Genomic DNA, 18,707 nt, shown 5'->3' with positions numbered 1-18,707 from the left:
GATCCAGAAAAAATTCATGGGGCGGGCACCAATTGTCATATTATACATACATATATATATGTATGTATATGTTTGTATAACAGAGAGTTAATCTTGGTTTTTTTGTCCATCAGCTGATTCTGGAAGAACGTAGAAGATTCAGAAAATATTGTCAAATTAATAAGTTGATCAGCAATCAAAAGTCATAGAATTCAACGAAATTTGCATATATATATGTGTATGTATATATATTATTATTTTGTCATTATTTTTCATGGTGGGGGGGTACGTGCCCAGGTTCCCCCCCTTGGATCCGCTAGCGCCCACACCCTCGAAAATTGCGGGAATATAAAAGAGAGTCGAGGTACATAAAGATGCGTTCGCAATACAATAAAACATAATCACAAACACACGCCCTGGATCGAATAATGACGCGTTTAGCTGTAACCGAGAGAATTTACGCAAAATGCTGCGGACAAGCGTATGCGTTTTTCACGACCATCTATAATAGCAAGATGAACGTAACTGTTTACTGTAATAACGTTATGCAAAAAAGGGCTTTACAAACGCAAAAAACATGGCAATAAAACTTACGATAATAAAAGCAGCGCTTCCGAGATGCTCGTTTTTCCTGAGTGAGAGACTTTAGAGAGATGCGACCTGCATACTTAATATGGATAATTTTGCAGACGTTTGCAATTTTTTTTTTTTGTTGCCAGGTCGAATCATTTAATTCATTGACGGAAAGGTTACGGTCTAGATCAGTTCAATAGACAGTTGTCGTAGTTTTAAATTGTTTTTCTTTTATTTATATTTAGTATGACGTAGTTTAGTCTAACGGTTATTTGTTGTGAGTGTTTGTCGATTCACAAGGCTGCACAATTTACAGTTAACCCTATATTCATATATATACATATATATTTATTCATATACATTTATTTATGAGAGATATATATTTTTACAAATATATTTCGCCTTGGCAACTAAAGTATATTATTGTGGAACCTTCTGTACACACAAACACATACACACATATATGCTTATATATGTATTTATATGTATGTATATTATGTTATATAATACCTTATAATATTAAATTCACTTTAGCTTTTTGGGCTTAACATGAAACAAAAGGGATATAAAGGGGGAGTTTGGTCTAATATATGAGTGTATATATATATATATATATATATATATATATATATATATATATATATATATATATATATATATGTGTGTGTGTGTGTGCGTGTATGTCTGTACTATGTCTTACTTTTGCCATACAGTTTCTCTCAAAGCTGATTGACTGACGTTTAGCGAAAAGTGGAAAGGAAAAGTACATTGTTATACGCCTCCGAGGCACCGTCTAAGAAAGAACGCTTAGCGTTTTTCGTTAATTCTTCAGTGAAAGTTCCGCGTCGACGCCGCTTTCAAGAAACGAGAGAGAGAGAGAGAGAGAGAGAGAGAGAGAGAGAGAGAGGGAAACCCATAGATTCCCGGATCTTCTGGTTTCCACGTTTTTCTCCTACCATTTTCCATTCATTTTCATTTTTTTTTATTTCTTCTCGCGACACATAAAAGCGCGGAAACTTTCACCTAATTTTGGCTGAAACGAACTTCAGGATTTATTTTGTAACTTCGTCGTGCAATTGCAACATCTTCAGAAGTTCAAGAGAAGATGCAATGCATTACTGCCCTAATAGAATTACCCTTGTGAATTCATAATTTGCTTACATTTTATTCATAATTATTGATTCATTTTTTATCTTTCTGTATTTCTCATTACGTCCTCTTACTTCTTGCTAATGAACACCATAATATTCTTTGGAAGCTTGAATTTCAAGTAATTGGTCTCTGTTGTGGGCTTGTTCCATGTGAATGGGGTTCATCTTCTTAATAATAATAATAATAATAATAATAATAATAATAATAATAATAATAATAATAATAATAATTTTGGAAATATTCTCAAGACAATGATTGAAAGTGAGCTTTATATAATACATAATATGTATCTGATTTCCTTTCCGGCGATACTTAACTTTCATTAAATATCAGCTGTTACTTTTTTTCATTTATTCCAAAGTAATAAAGGCGTGGAAACAATTTTTAAATATTACATTTTTCAAGGTATCTTAATTTTAGATAAAATTCTCTATATTTTTACAGTTTTTTATGTTAAATTTTATTTGCTTTAATAAAACATTTCTCATTTTATTATAGTTTGTATTCAGATTTACCATTGTTCATATTTTTTCTAACATTGTTTTCATTTAATAACTGTTCTTTGCCTAACACAACTTGTCAGTTCTCTGTAAAGTAAAACTATTGTGCTGGCGTTGTATGTCCGTCCGCACTTCATTCTGTCGCCCTCAGATCTTAAAAACTATTGAGGCTAGAGGGCTGCAAATTGACATGTTGATCATCCACCCTCCAGTCATCAAACATACCAAATTACAGCCCTCTAACCTCAGTAGTTTTTATTTTATTTAAACTTAAAGTTAGCCATCATCGTGCTGCTGGCAACGCAACAACACAGGCCACCAACGGCCGGCTGAGAGTTTCGTGGGACACGGCTCATACAGCATTATATCGAGACCACCTACAGGTAGATTTAGTTTCGGTGGCCTTGATTATATGCAGTGCAGAAAACTCGATTGCGCCGAGGAAACTTCGGCGCATTTTTGACTCGTGTTTAATAAAGGAGCTTAAATAAATAACCCATTATTTTCTGCGGAAATTTCCTCTGTTTTAGGAAAAGGGAAAATCGCTTCACATTCCGACCATAATTTTGATCGAGTCTATTCCATGCTCTTTTCCAGTCCACCCCGAGAGCTGTCATTTCCAGTTATGATGGAGGCTATGCGTAAGATCTCCCCTCCTAACGCCCTTCCACCCACAACTTTCCCTCAAGTGTCCGAAAGCCGAAATTCGAGACCGCAATGGGACCAAAGGCCGTATTTTCCTTTGAAATGACAATCGCAAGCAAACACAGGCAGGCAAGACGACGCTGGACTTCTTTCTCGGAATTTCATTCCAGTAATTTTTGTTTCGACGATTTCTTAATTTTCCTGTTTCGAGTTCCTTCTTCTTCTTCTTCTTCTTCGGCGTCGCGCGCGCGCGCATGCGCAGCTCGTGTTTCTTTGAAGCAGACGCTCCGGAAGGTGTCTTGACAATATACATGGAATTTTTTTTAATTTTTTATCATTATAAAAGACAATACAGGTTATCTATTTATGCATGCTCATCGCTGAATTCATACACAGTCCTTTTCTGACGAGCTGAACATAAGCAGGCGTCACTCACACTGAAAATAATAATTAATAATTACGAAAATAAGAACGGGCGAAAGCTGTGGAATTCGGTATGCCATTTAACACTCAAAAAAAAAAAAAAATCAAGAACGTTGTATTTCCCTCTCTCCCTCCCCCTCCTCTCTCTCTTAATAATGATAATTACGTGCCAGTGACAATGACTTACTGAGAAAGTTACATTCATTACATACAGTGCTGTCACTGCTATTCTGGTTACACCTGCCAACTCTCACTACGTATAAGGTGAATGATAGTGCTCCGTTCCTTCCACGGGTGACGTTTTGTTTACACGTCTCTCTCTCTCTCTCTCTCTCTGTATATATACACACACTCATATATATATGTACATATATAAATATATAATATATATATATATATATATATATATATATATATAATATATATATATATATATATATATATATATATATATATATATATATATATATATATTTATATATTTATATGTATGTATGTATGTATGTATGTGTGCATGTAAGTATGTAATTCATAGAGAGAGAGAGAGAGGTTAGAGTCTGATCGTGTACTGGACTCAAAGGAAATCTTTGAAATAACAAAAAAAAAAATAGAACACCATTTCTCTAAATCAAAATTCTAAAATCATAAATGTACAATAATATCGTCCAGTCACTTGCCGGTGAAGATCCATTTGAACACTAATGGAAAAACTCTTCTTCTTTATTCTATGACGTCACTGAAGACTTTGAGGCGAGACTTCACAAAGCAGTTCACCAATCTTTGTTCTATCTAAGATATTGATGTATTAATTTATTTCCTTTCTGTCGAATTCTAACTTCTACTGACCGCTCCCATGAGAATTATTAACATCAACTTTGTATATTCTGTTAACCTTCACGTTACCCGACTGAGAATGGTCCGGTATTCACTGAAATTAAATATATCTTAATTTGACAGCTATGACGCGAATGTGTTTTAGCTGAAATAGATTATTATCCTCCGTTAGTAGAGCAGTGAACTGCTTATCTTCGTAACTCAGCTATGAATCCTGGCTTTGAATGAAAGCCTATTTCCTTTGACCAGTCTACAATATATATATATATATATATATATATATATATATATATATATATATATATATATATATATATATATATATACAAATAATATATATATAAATAACTTTATACACAATTGTTCTGTGCATTGATACAATTACTGACCAGAACCCCATTAAAACTGGATGGTATCTAGCGGAGATATTTATTCAGGAAAAGTTACAAAAGAAACTAGCTTTCTAGGGCTAACTGTCCTCATTGTCAGCTATCCGTAGAATGACCGGACACGTAGTCCAGCTGTATTTATATGTGTATGGGGGAGTGGATTAAGGCCCCTTGTTTTTCCAAATCCGTCTGCTGGCTTCTTTAAGCCTTTGATTACCCTCCTTCTCCCGTGAGGCCCAGCCCCGTGACCTTGACCTTTCTCTACCTAGAAAGCTTGTAACTTTTCCCGAATAAATATCTCCGCTAGATACCACACACACATATATAAACATATCTAAGATTAGCTGGTAAATGTAGCCCTTTTCTTCACAGCAATGAGAGAGTAGGGGCTTGATTACATTTTGATAATATAAATAACCTGATTTTTGTTTCGTATTCATCATTAGCTCCATTTAACCTTTAATAAACAGTGTTTTTAAATAACAGAGGGCGGACCATTCTCTTAGGATAAATTGCTTATTTATTTTCTCTTTCCTTCCTCTTCCTCCTCCTCCTTCTTCTTCTTCTTCTTCTTCTTCTCCACCCCTGTCTCTTTCAAATCCATCAGTTTTTCGTTTTCTGTTTTTATTGTTAATACCTGGTTACTAAATTCATTTTACGTGGTTATCTGACGCGCACCAGTTCTTATGCAATATGTAACACCTGTTGAAGATATGCTGTACGTTCCTTCCATTGTTGTCGATTCTATTTTTCTTTTTACGAAATAAAAAAAACTTTTTTTCAAAATCCCCTCCCCCCAAAAACTCAAATAGGCTATATTACTCGTTTGCTTCAACCATCTTCTTATTCTCATTAACTGCAGTCGCGAATAAACCTCTTTTTTCAAGGAGATTTGAAGGGCACAGGAAAACCATGAATTACAATGACATTTTATTTACAAAATATAACAAAATACATACAACGATATCCTAGGGAGCAGACATCCACTCGTGAAATCATATGACTTTCAGAGAAATCCACAAATCTTAAAAATATCTATCAAAGAACAGAATTCACAGGGGAATGTCTTGGGTTACGTAACAAGTGCTCTCGACAGATCCTCCGCCAGCAGAGGAATGTTCATCAAACAAATAATTAACAAATTGAACAAATAGAATAACAACAATTTGAAAGAGAAAGTTAAGAAATAGATTATATTTTCTAAACATTTCATAAACTTGTTTTCGGTTAGAAGCTTTTCGTTTTCAGATAAATAATTATATGATTTATTCTTTGTAATCAGCAACACCACAGCTGCCATAATTTAATATTTTCGCTTCAGGATTTTTTTATGTGATGTTTCCTAACAAGGTCAATTCATAACGAAGGCCATTACACTCGATTTGAAACAGTAACTTGATTGTACTGGAACAATATCACCTCTTCAACCTTAACAAAAGATAGAAAACAAAACCTCTGATTGTACTGGAAGAATTTCACTTCTTTAACATAAATAAAAGGTAAAAAAAAAAAACTGTACTGAAACAGTATCACCATTTTAACATTAACAAAAGCTAAAAAAACTCTGATTGTACTGAAACAATTTCACCTCTTTAACACGAATAAAAAACTATGAGTTTATGAACATAATTTTTTTCAACAACAATAACAACAATAACACAAAAAAAGAGAGGAGGGGGGAGGAGAATGGAGGCGTTTTTTGCGTACTTCCGGTAATTTGTCAAGAGTTATCGTAATTTAAGTCCTTTGTAATTAACTGTCTATTCAATCTGGTACGGGATGTGAAGTCCGGAAGTCATCGTGAGGTTTTGTACTTGGAGACGAGGACATAATACATGGCACGAAGACATGAATAAGTCTCCTGAATTAGACTGAAAGTGAGGAAATTACATACACACACATACACGTACACATACACAGACACATGCGCAGAATTCAGAAGCGAATGATATTCGATTATGTGGTACCAGTTTCGACGAACTTTACGATACCGGAACAGTCGTTTGCAACCGATACCAAACGCGTATGAATTCTGACAACTGGTGAAGTTTCAGGCAAGCAATTCATTCTACAATATCACAGAAGAGTACGAAACCGCGCTTGCGCGTCCACACAAACACAGATTATGAATGTGTGATGTCTATGGATGATCCTGAGTCATCAGTGACGTCGAGAGAACATGAAAAAATGAATAAATCTATAAATCTTCAACCAGCGTTTGGCAACACCTACGACGGTGTTGCCAAACTGGGACAGCTCAGTAAGTTCCCAAACAAAATCTTTCCTGAGGTGACGTAGAAGAAAATATTCAGTAAAATGAATGATCAAATGTATAAGTTCAGGGAAAATGCTCTCTAGATAAAGGGCTTTCTAGATTAATTTAGTACTAAGGAATTAAAGGAGACACAAATAACTCTCTCAAACTGGACAGGCATCAAATGTCCCTAGATATTCTTGTGCTTTTGACGGTTTCCAAAGTGACGAATTTAGAAACAAAAACATGCTGATAACTTCACTGTGGAAGTATCCTACTTACAGTTCTTCAGTTCTGAACGTTTATCAGACGATCTGATACTAAACTGCCCAAGGGTGGAAGCGATGCCAAAGGTTTCCATGCAGGAACCTATCAAAAAGGATAAAGATTTCTGCATGGAAGCAGCTGGCAACGAAAAAGGGGCGTGGCTTGTGTCTCATCAGTAAATAAATGTTATTAGGGGGAACTGTAAAACTGATATATTCCCTATTATTCTAAACCTTGAATTAATTTCAAGGTGAAGAACATAGAATTGAGCAAATAATGTAGGAAAATTGATTGTGTTGTATCAAATGCAGCAAAGATTCTTTCAAATGTTCTCAAATCTAGTCAGTCTGAAATCAAATGGAGAATTCCATTTCTTCTCCACTGTTTAGTCTTTGAAGTCTTTATTGTCTTTATATTTGTGTTTTTACGTCGAAAAACACAAAAAATATGTCCATAAAAGTAACAGCGGTCTATTGTCTTCAAGATCGTAATTCTGACCCAGCAAAGAAGTGGGAAGTGGCTGAGACGATGACGTCACGTCGTTCGCGGCGTCACGCAGGGGGAGAGTCTCAGTCATCCCATGCCAGGTCACGGAACCCGTAAAAAAAAAAAATTAAATAAAAGCTTGTCGAAGTCAGTCACGCCATGTAGTGACTCATGAAGTCGAATAGTCGAAGCTAATACAGTTGTATCGTCGAAGTAATCGACTTCTTAACGTGAAGAACGCAAATGGCGAGGGAACTTGGAAAAATGGTGTTGTGAAATCTTTAAATAGGAATAATATTTTTTATATAAAACTGGAGATGGAGATCAGAAAAATTAAGAAGGCCATTTCATTGGGAGTTGATAAGATTCATCGAGTTTTATTGAAACACAACGTACATGTAAGAAAATTAAAAAGTTATGCTATAAATATTTATAAAAAGATTATGTAAAAAATATGTTTCAGTATTCGAGGATAATCAACGTTAATGAGTTTAACGCAACTATAGCGAGTACTAAAATAGCATAGTATAGTCGCACTACACGCAATTTCAGTTATAATTTCCGACTCTATCATAACAACAGAACGTCACCTCTAACTCATTCACTATTTCTACCAAACTTCAACCATTCCTGAGCAACAGATACTGAAAAATCTAGACATTTCAACCAACCAGTCACGAAATGACCTACCTAACAGCTTGCAATCTCTAGAATAACGTCACTAAAATAAATAGGGCAAAATAAATAATTGAGAAGCGGAGTCAGTTGATCTTTCAGCCGTGGCCTTGACGGGTTCCTTCAGCGCCTCAGTCGTATTTGTCAGCGGCGTCCTCCAAGGACCTGTGGATGGAGGCGTAGGAACTCTCGTCCGGGCTGTAGACGAAGGCGGGGGCGGAGCCGTAGCCACTGCAGGAATGGTTTTAAGGGGGAGGAAGGAAAAAAAAACGGAGATGAAATGAGGCTATATACAGATGAAGGGTGTCCTCTCATCCAAAGAGATCCCAGACGCCATTGTTGTTTGTTTTGGTGGTGGCGTTCGTTTCGGCCACCGACACAAAAAGGGTTTCCCGTCTCTTCCATATTAAGAAGCAACTCTCTTTACGTCTTGATATTATTTTCTAACTCATTAAAAAAACAAAATGAAAAACTCAGCGTTAAGACAAGTGTATAATACAGTCTGAAATGCCAGAAGTTATAGTTATTGAAACGCACAGAACTCTTCTTGTAATCAAACTGCCTCAGAGAGCACTTCTTTCTATGGAAAAGACTTCTAAAATGCATAATAGTTTTAGCATCAAGAACTGTTGCTTTTTTTCTCTTGTGGTCATCACCATCATCACTACAGTGTTTTGTGTGGTGCTGTACAGTGAAAGGCAAGGATAGTGAAGGCCCTGCCTGCGAGTCAGAGTATTGAAGAAAGGTTTGAGGAAAAACCTCAACTATTATGAACGCATTTGTTATGGAAGTCGAGCACCCAAGGGACGTGAATTCATCTCTAATGACGTAAAGGAAAGCAGAATGAACAAGGTGCAAGTCGACTGAAAAGGGAGAAAGTAAAAAAAGGAATAAAGGAAAAATTTATGAAGTGGGAGAGATACATAGAAGGAAACAGAGATTAAGCGGTGCGAAGATTGACCGAATAATCATCAATTAAAAAGTGTTAAAAAAACATGCAAAATGAGGATACGAACAATAGAATACAAGCGTATGATTAAGAATGAAAAAAGGAGGAAGACATTAAACAATGGACAGACACAATGAAGTGTACGAGGAAGCAATTTGGGACAGAAAAAACATCACATATTTGCGGAAGGATTTTAAATATGTCTTTGGCACGATGATGACCACAACGATTGACCGAGGTGAATTTGACAGATCGACTGGTCCATGAAACAGGCGTTACGATGTCACTGACGTGACAAAGACGAACTACTGTCATATTGTGATGTGTCTCGTCACGGAATTCTCTCACGATTACCGTCATGAAGTGAGTGATGTGTCAAGGTGTTGCCGTCATGATGGGTTTTTTTGCACGGAATGACTGATGATGATTACTGTCATAATGTGACCAACTGTTCTAAGAGTGATTGTTGTCATGTGATGTCCCGGGAAAGGAATCATTGTCATGATGACTGTGATAGTGAATTCAAGAAATGATTGTCGTGATGTGACTGTCCAGTCAAGGAATTACTAAGTGATTATAACCGACTGACTAAAGAATCATTGACAAAATGTGACTGACTTATAAAAAATTCCTTTCGTGGTTCAGCTGATTAGTCCAGGAGTAATGAACCAGTGTATTTTGAGTGAAGAATAAGAGAAGGAATTACTGTGTTAAGGAATCATTGAAAGGGTGCCACTTATGGCTCAAGGAAAGAAGTGGCTTAATAAATGGAATGGTTAACTAGAAATTATAAGATTGATAAGGCAAGGGCATACTGGTTCACTGATAAGTCATGGAATTACTGTTAGGATGATAAGGATAGGCCAGTAGTATTTAACATCAAGTAGTAGACACACACACACACACACACACATATATATATATATATATATATATATACATATATATATATATCTTTGTCAAATTCACCAAGGTCAGTTATCACAACTACTTTTTGTATATACATATTTACAATAGATAGTTATTTCATATATGTACATGTCGTTTATAGTATCTACAACGAAAATTACTATGTACAAAGTAGCATAAAAGAAATATATACATCATATGAGGTAGAAATTTGAGCAGTACAAACAAGCTTTCTCTTATACATACATGCATGCACACATACACAAACAAACACACACCCACATACACACAGACACACCTATATATATATATATACATCTCTCTCACTCTATACAGATATATATATATATATATATATATATATATATATATATATATATATATACAGTATATACAACATATATTCATATATGTATGTATATATATATATATATATATATATATATATATATATATATATATACATACATACAAGCACATACACATACACACACACATAACGTATGTATGGAAGCTTGTATTGCTATTTCCTAAATACTACACTTACCATGAGAAAAAAAAACTATCAATATAAGAAGTAAATGTCAACAGCAGTGAAATCTAGTTTTGTAGTCAAAGAGAACACAATGAAATGAGAATTGCTCACTTCCCCAGATTCTTAAAGTCGACTTTACTTTTATCTTGACACTTTTCTTAATCTTTCTTTACAGAAAATTCAATTTACAGCTGAAGGAGGTTAAGAATGTTGATATTTCTTTAGAGAGGTTAGACTGGGGAACTGAGGCTAAGGAACTGATAGGACATTTGTAAGTGAGGCATTTTGTTCATCATGCTATCGGATTCTGTCGATACTCATGACGCATGCGCTTGATTACTGTACAGGTTGGAAACTAGCACTAAAGTAGCGTTCTCTATTATATGTATAATGATACTAAGCACAGCAAAGACAACTAAGTAATGTTAGTGTGATATCTTCTCGGAAAGGAAAGTACGGTGTAGCAGAACAGATATTAAAGACCTAGAGACTAACAAGGCATGACAAAGAGGCACTCTAGACTCGCCGAGAGTCGTCCGACCTCCTTGGCTACAAGTAAACAAACGGGGCTACTCACGTGTCGCCATAATCGGAGGAGGTGCCTTTGCCCTTGTACTTCTTACCGACGCCGACCCCGACGGCGATGGGGATGGCAATGGCAGCCGCAATGGCAGCAGCGAGCAGGAGGCCGAGGAAAACCAGCAGCTCGGTGCTGATCGTGATGGAGGTGTTGGCTGTGGTCCCCGTGGTGGTGCCGGTACCTGTGGTTCCGATGAAGAAGAGCCTCGGGTCTGGCGCCTCTTCTCCCAGTTCCGTCTTCTTCTTAGAAGAGTCTTTCTCCGGCGTGACGGCTGCGCAGGCCAGAGAGAACGCGCCCACGGCAATGACGACGAGGAAAAGAGTTCCTGTAGAAGATGACATGAAAACATATAGGTGAGTACGAGTATGTAAACATTTCAATTTGTTTTCTTCAGGTTGCTCGTCTTGTTGGTCTCTGCGCTGTAAAAAATAACCAGCATTTTCTGGAGGATTCGAAATGAATTAAGACCTTGTCTTTTGATTAAATCATCCCTGAAAGAAAGTCTGGGTTCACTGCGCCTGTGGAACACTAAATAGATAAATATAAAATCGTTTAGTGTCTGAAGTCAGGCAGAGGATTCGAAAACAATTGATTCACTCCATCTCTGCGAAGAAAATGATCGTTTTATGATTTTGCCAGTTCTGGCAAATGGCGAGAGAGTTGCGGGTAAATGCTTACTTGCAAAAAAATATTCATGAGCTTTTAAAGGCTAGAGACTTTAACAGTTCCTGCAGTTATATAAAATAAATGTTTATAATATGTTCTGAACATTTTTAGTCTCATACTGCGGAATCGTAATCAGTGTAACCAAGCCTTGCTCAGACACTGGTTATAATCGATTATCATATCAAACCATGAAGACAATGGGTTGCCATCATGCACTTATAGAAAAATCTATTGTTTGGGTTACCTTAGGTTAGGCCGACCTTGTGCCAGCACTGTAAAGTGTTGGAAGGGAGGAGATGCCTGATGTGGACCTCTGGACTAAGGCAAGTAGAAGAATGAGGCCTAATAACTTTGATCATCGAAGGTTTAAGTTAAGTATACCTTAGTTTAACCAGACCACTGAGCTGATCAACAGCTCTCCTACGGCTGGCCCGAAGGATTAGACTCATTTTACGCGGCTAAGGGCCAACTGGTTACCTAGCAACGGGACCTTCAGCTTATTGTGGAATCCGAACCACATTATACCGAGAAATGAATTGCTAACACCAGAAATAAATTCCTCTAATGCTTCAGTGGCCGGCCGGAGAATCGAACTCGGACCTAGGAGAGTGCTCGGCGAGTACGATATCGACCCATCCAGTGAAGAACTATAACTTTGAGAAATCAGAAATTTATGCAGAATAAAAACCGTGGGACGAAGGAAGAATTAGGAAGTAGGAGAAGCAGGAGATGAACCAGAAGAATGAGAGGAAAGAAAGTGTGAAAGAAGAGTAAGAATAAAAAGAGTGACGGGAAATAAGAATGAAGATGCAGAACTCAGGAAAATAAAAACTGATAAGAAGATGGTGAAATGGAGGTACAAAAAAAGGAAAAAAGAAGTTAAGAAAATTAAAAAGAAGGGAGAGGAACTGAAAATGAAAACGAAAAAAGAAATTCGCAACCTAAAAACGAAGTAGTAAAACGAAAAGAAGATGGAGAAAGCCTTAGGAAAATAAAAAAAAAAACGAGAAATTAGTAGCAACAGTGACAATGGGAAATGAAAGCTATCATCAAGTTTCGGTGTCAATTACACGCTGCCAAATTATGAAAGCGACCTCATATCCCGCTGGCTCCCTACCCGGTGACCTGGCTGGGCATTGCCCTACCCCGAGGCTTCGCGGGTCGTTCGACTGACCTAATAACAACCCTCAAGGTATCTAGGTCATTCTCGATCGACCTTCGGTGCTTTTAGAAGAGAGGGGAAAAGTGACGGTTTATTCCTTTTTGTTTTTGCTAAAGTTGTTAGTTTTAGGGAAAGTAATCTTACGAAGTGCTTGTATATATATAATATATATATACATATGTATGTATACATATATATTGTATATTTATATATATAAAATATATATATATATATATATATATATATATATATATATATATATATATATATATATATATATATATATATATATATATATATATATATATATATATGTATGTATGTATGAACAAGCACTTCATAAGATTATTTTTTCAAAAAACAAAACTAACAAAATTTTAGCAAAAACAATATATGTATAAATATGCACACACACAGACATACATGTATATACACACACACGCAATATATATACGTGTTCACGCGCGCGCACGTAAATGTACACCCACGATGAAAAACAGAAAATAAGTAGAGACTGAGAACATCTCTCGACCGGCTGACGGAGACGAGAATGCCGTTTGTAAATTATGGTTGAGAACCTCGTTGGGGAAAAGAGAATATTCTTGTAGTACTTCAATATGGCCAAGGGGAGTTGATCTTTTTTCCCCTGGGGAATTCCCTGCTCACTTTAACCAGGTAATGTCCTTTTTTTCGTGTACGGTGCGGAGATTAATCTGTTTTTGCCTTTTATTTGTTTATAAGTCTCTCTCTCTCTCTCTCTCTCTCTCTCTCTCTCTCTCTCTCTCTCTCTCTCTCTCTCTCTCTCTCTGTGATCATTTGTTTGTAGAAATAACCTTTTTTTTTTCTATGTTTAAATTTAAATATCATCAGTGTCTCTCTTTGTAAGTACACAAATATCCATTGGTCTCTCTCTCTCTCTCTCTCTCTCTCTCTCTCTCTCTCTCTCTCTCTCTCTCTCTCTCTCTCTCTCTCTCTTTGTGTACATAGACAAATATTTTTCTCTATCTTCATAAGCAAACATAGAAATATCCAAAACCCGCTCTCTCTCTCTCTGTGTAAGGTCAAGGTCTCTCTCTCTCTCTCTCTCTCTCTCTCTCTCTCTCTCTCTCTCTCTCTCTCTCTCTCTCTCTCTCTCTCTCTCTCTCTCTCTGTGTACATAAAAGATATACATAAAAAGATATTTTTCTCTATCTCTTCATTTGTAAACATAGAAATATCCAAAAACTCTCTCTCTCTCTCTCTCTCTCTCTCTCTCTCTCTCTCTCTCTCTCTCTCTCTCTCTCTCTCTCTATCTATATATATATATATATATATATATATATATATATATATATATATATATATATATATATATATATATATATATAACCTCTCTCTCTCTCTCTCTCTAATCTCTCTCTCTACTCTCTCTCTCTCTCTCTCTCTCTCTCTCTCTCTCTCTAATAATCTCTCTCTCTCTTTCTCTCTCTCTCTCTCTCTCTCTCTCTCTCTCTCTCTCTGCACAAACGCAGACACGTCAGAATCCAAAGCCTTCTCACGTGTGTACAGATTTCCGCCTCCTGTCTCTGTTTTTCTGCGGAAGTCAGGCAGCCAGCCGTGGAAGATTATCAATGGACGCCTCTGTTCCATACTGTTTAAATACTTCTGTTCCACGCCTCTGTTACTGTTTAAACGCTTCTTTTCCATACCGTTTGAACGCGTCTGTTCCATACTGTTTGAACGCGTCTGTTCCATACCGTTTGAAAACGCTTCTGTTCCATACCGGTTGAACGCGTCTGTTCCATACCGTTTGAACGCGTCTGTTCCATACCGTTTGAACGCTTCTGTTCCATACTTTTCAAAATCCAAAAGGCTCCCTTCCTTCATCTGCACCTTTCGAATGGTTTGCCGAATTGGCACCAAATCTGTCGAGCTTAGTCATCAGAGCACTGTCTCCCGGTGGATGAATTTTGATGTTAATGTCTTCATAAGACAGAATTTTAGGATCTTGCAACACAATTGGCTGTGTTTCTTTATTTTACTTTGGTTTTTCCGTGGTTTTCAAAAAGGACTTTTCGGATTTCTTTGCACCATAATAAGTTGGGGATTTCTGTGTATCTGTCATTACAGAACTGGCCGACAGTAGAAGCAACTTGCAGCTTTTAATAAACCATAAATGTAGGGAAGACAAATCAATAAATGTTAGGCAAAAAATAAAAATGTCTAAAAGCGTAAGTTAATTGTGAGGTCATATTCAGCTAAAGCAATTTCGTGTTTCTCTGTTTGGGGCTAAAATTATTGTATAGGAAACGATATATTCTCTCTCTCTCTCTCTCTCTCTCTCTCTCTCTCTCTCTCTCTCTCTCTCTCTCTCATAAACCACCAATGTTGGAAAAATAACTCAATGAATGTTAGGCAAAAAACAAAAAAAAATCTGAAAACGTTAAATTCATTATGAGGAGACATATTCATATAAAGCCCAATTTCGTGTTTAGTCTTGGAACTAAAATCATTATATAAGAACAGATATTCTCTCTCTCTCTCTCTCTCTCTCTCTCTCTCTCTCTCTGATGTTAGCATCAGTTACTTAGTGCACAGTAATATCTGTAAATAAATAAATAAATAGAGAAATAAATATATAAATAAATAAATAACTTAAATAAACAAATAAACGGAAAGTGAAACAGATTGAATTCTATTTTACATTTAGGAACATATCGTTCAGAATCGAAATATTCAAGGAGAGATTTTGAATTCAATAACCTCTGCACTGGAGCTGAAAGCCTTAGAACTAAATCATGCACAAAGGTAAAACCTGAGTTTAAAACTCACACGTTCAAATCATTCCGGTGACAGTGATGGTACGAATTCTAGATAAATACAGACTTTTTAAATGATTGACTCAGAAATTACTGTCATTTTGAATGCGTGCGGATTCACTTCAAATTTTTAACCATTTCCTTACTGTCTTATTAAATAGTTAGAGAAGAAGTGAAGAGGGAAGATTGGTTTGGGAATTATTCTTATGAAATGTCAAATGTCTTTTACGATGCAATTTTAGTCTTGAAATGTAATGAATGAACGTATTTAAGGGATGAAAATGTTGAGAGAGTTGAATGATTTAAATTTTCCAGATCTCTCATTGTGTTGTTAGGCAAAACATTTCTTCAGTGTTCCCTAAGTAATTGATTAAGAAATTATGTGTATATATATATGTATGGATGTATATGTGTGTGTATGTGTATGTGTTGTGCGTATATGTGAGTGTGATTCAGGGATTAGTCCACATTAACATATGTTGTCTCGTGCACATGTAAATGGTGTTATGTTGAAACGAGACAACATAATTGTATTGTGTATTTATCCCCATATTTTTTTTATATATATATATATATATATATATATATATATATATATATATATATATATTATATAATATATTTACAATGTATATGTATATATACATATTTATATATATTTATATATATATGTCTATAAATATGTATATATAAATATATATATATATATATATATATATATATATATATATATATATATATATATATATATATATATATATATATATATATATATATATATATACATGCATGTATGTATATAGTGTATATATATATCCATATATATATATATATATATATGTATATATATAAAGATATACATATATATATGTATATATAAATATATATACATACATACATATACATAAAACTTAACTAAAGGCACACACGTCACCAAGCACTTCCGAAATCCAACGCCAAGTCTGGAAACGAAAGAAAAGCAATAATCCGCGACGCAGGGAGATCGCCTTCCTACCCTTAAAAGCCATCTTGTAGGTCTCTGTAAGCTTTCGAGAACACCACCCTGACGGAAGCGCTGACGGAGACGGAGAACCTGGCTGTCGAAGGTACTCGGAGGAAGGAGAGGAGGATTTTTTTGAGGGGGGCGGGGAGGTGACGGAGAAAAGGAGGGAATCCTTGTGAGGTGTTCGCCCGATGAACTTCCACGAGACACTGGTGCCTGGTCGTCCACTTCCTCAGCTTTATATGGTCGAGGTGCCTCTCGCTTCCTCTCCCTTGGGGGGGGGGAGAGGGAGGGTGCCCCGTGACCCTCTTTCTTCCTCCGCACTCCTCCCTCTTCCTCGCCAAACACTCCCTCCCCACTTCTCTCTTCCTCCTCCTCCTCCTCCTCCTCCTTATTTAGCAGGAGGCAATTTCGAAACCCCGTTGCTCCTTGCAGTTGCTTTTCTAATGCATGCTTTGAACATGGTTGCTTTTCTTTTGTTTTCACTAGGGGGGGGAGGGAGGGGGCGAAGGAATTTCTCATTGAGCAGTGGTTAATCCTCAGTCGTTTTTACTAATTTCACTTGCATCGACAACCATATGTCCGTGAGTGCTACTCTAATTTTAGTTAATTCTCGAGGAATCATCATAAACAGAATAGTATTTTCTTTTTTTTTTTGGTTTTTTTGTTTCAGACCTGAAGGTAAATTTTCTAATTTTGCCTTTGGTGACTTCGTGTGAGCTTTTATACTTTTCACTTTTACCGGTCTGCGGACATTGATAATCTATTGGAGAGGTCCGTCTTGAAAGGTGCCTACTCGCCAAGCCCACAGAAAAATTGGGGTGAGTTTTGTAACTGGAAAAATATATGATCGTATCAGCTAATATTAATACCTCCAGACCGACCCCAGACCTTAGGCTACAGCTTAGAATAATCAAGATTATATATATATATATATATATATATATATATATATATATATATATATATATATATATATATATATATATATATATATATATATATAACATCATCTGGAAGAAATTTGAAGAAAGAAAATCCACAACATCCCATTTCCTTCGTGTCCTCAAGAAATGGCCACAGCTTAAAATAATCCAGACAGAAATAAATAAAAAAAAAAAGGACATCACCTGGAAGAAATCTGGAAAAAAAAGAAAAACCCACAATTTCTCATTTCTTTCGTTGTCAACAAAAGGCTCGTAAATCCATGACTCCGTTTCCTCATGTGTAACTTGAAAAACAAAAAAATGGTGAAAAAACTCTGCCATCTGAGGTTTTAATCCTCCATTATAAGCCATTACGTCCTCGGGAGGCATCTGGACCAAGTTACCGAGCGGCAGGCTCCGTAGGATTCCTTGAGGACTGAAGACTCGTCCGTCTTCGCAGGACTTTCGACCCTGCGGAATCCTTGGACGCGTTTCGATCTCATTTTAATTCTTTTTTTTATTTCTTCTTTTTAACTTCGGAGTTTCTCTTTCATTTTCTTTAATGGGATCTTCCAGGATCGATTAGAATGGAATCAGGTGATAGACGGAATTTCGGTGTAGTTGTTTATGGAAGGTTGATGTTAACCTATGAATTTGTGTGGGATTTGTTGAAAATGTTGCATTTGAATGTTTGTGCATATGTATATATATAAATATAAATAGATATGCATATATTTTTATATGTATACATACATATGCATACATATCTATATGTATATGTATATACATATATATATATATATATATATATATATATATATATATATATATATATATATATATATATATATATATATATATATAAATATATACACTACTGTATATATATATATATATATATATATATATATATATATATATATATATATATATATATATATATATATATATATATATATATATATATATATATATATATATATGCCCACTCTGGCATAAGAC

The 18,707-nt window shown here is 35.7% G+C and overlaps 1 protein-coding gene across 1 annotated transcript; it reads right to left on the bottom strand.

The window, feature by feature from the left end:
• Positions 1–5,412: 5,412 nt before the first annotated feature.
• Positions 5,413–17,661, bottom strand: LOC136828233 (uncharacterized). The gene is made up of 3 exons (XM_067086076.1): positions 16,792–17,661; positions 11,148–11,475; positions 5,413–8,408 (listed from the first exon to the last, which is right to left on the bottom strand). The coding sequence occupies exons 1-3, from the start codon at positions 16,802–16,804 to the stop codon at positions 8,309–8,311; spliced, it is 441 nt and encodes a 146-aa protein (XP_066942177.1). The 5' UTR covers positions 16,805–17,661; the 3' UTR covers positions 5,413–8,308.
• Between the last annotated feature and the right edge of the window lie 1,046 nt (positions 17,662–18,707).

The sequence above is a fragment of the Macrobrachium rosenbergii genome, chromosome 42 (assembly GCF_040412425.1).
Source record: "Macrobrachium rosenbergii isolate ZJJX-2024 chromosome 42, ASM4041242v1, whole genome shotgun sequence".
Lineage (NCBI taxonomy): Eukaryota > Metazoa > Arthropoda > Malacostraca > Decapoda > Palaemonidae > Macrobrachium > Macrobrachium rosenbergii.
This window is presented reverse-complemented; position numbering and strand designations above follow the sequence as displayed.

Coding starts and splice junctions, on each gene's coding strand:
- LOC136828233 (XM_067086076.1), bottom strand. Junction 8,409..11,147: donor TCCTCCGATTATGGCGACAC/GTGAGTAGCCCC, acceptor CCATTCCTGCAG/TGGCTACGGCTCCGCCCCCG.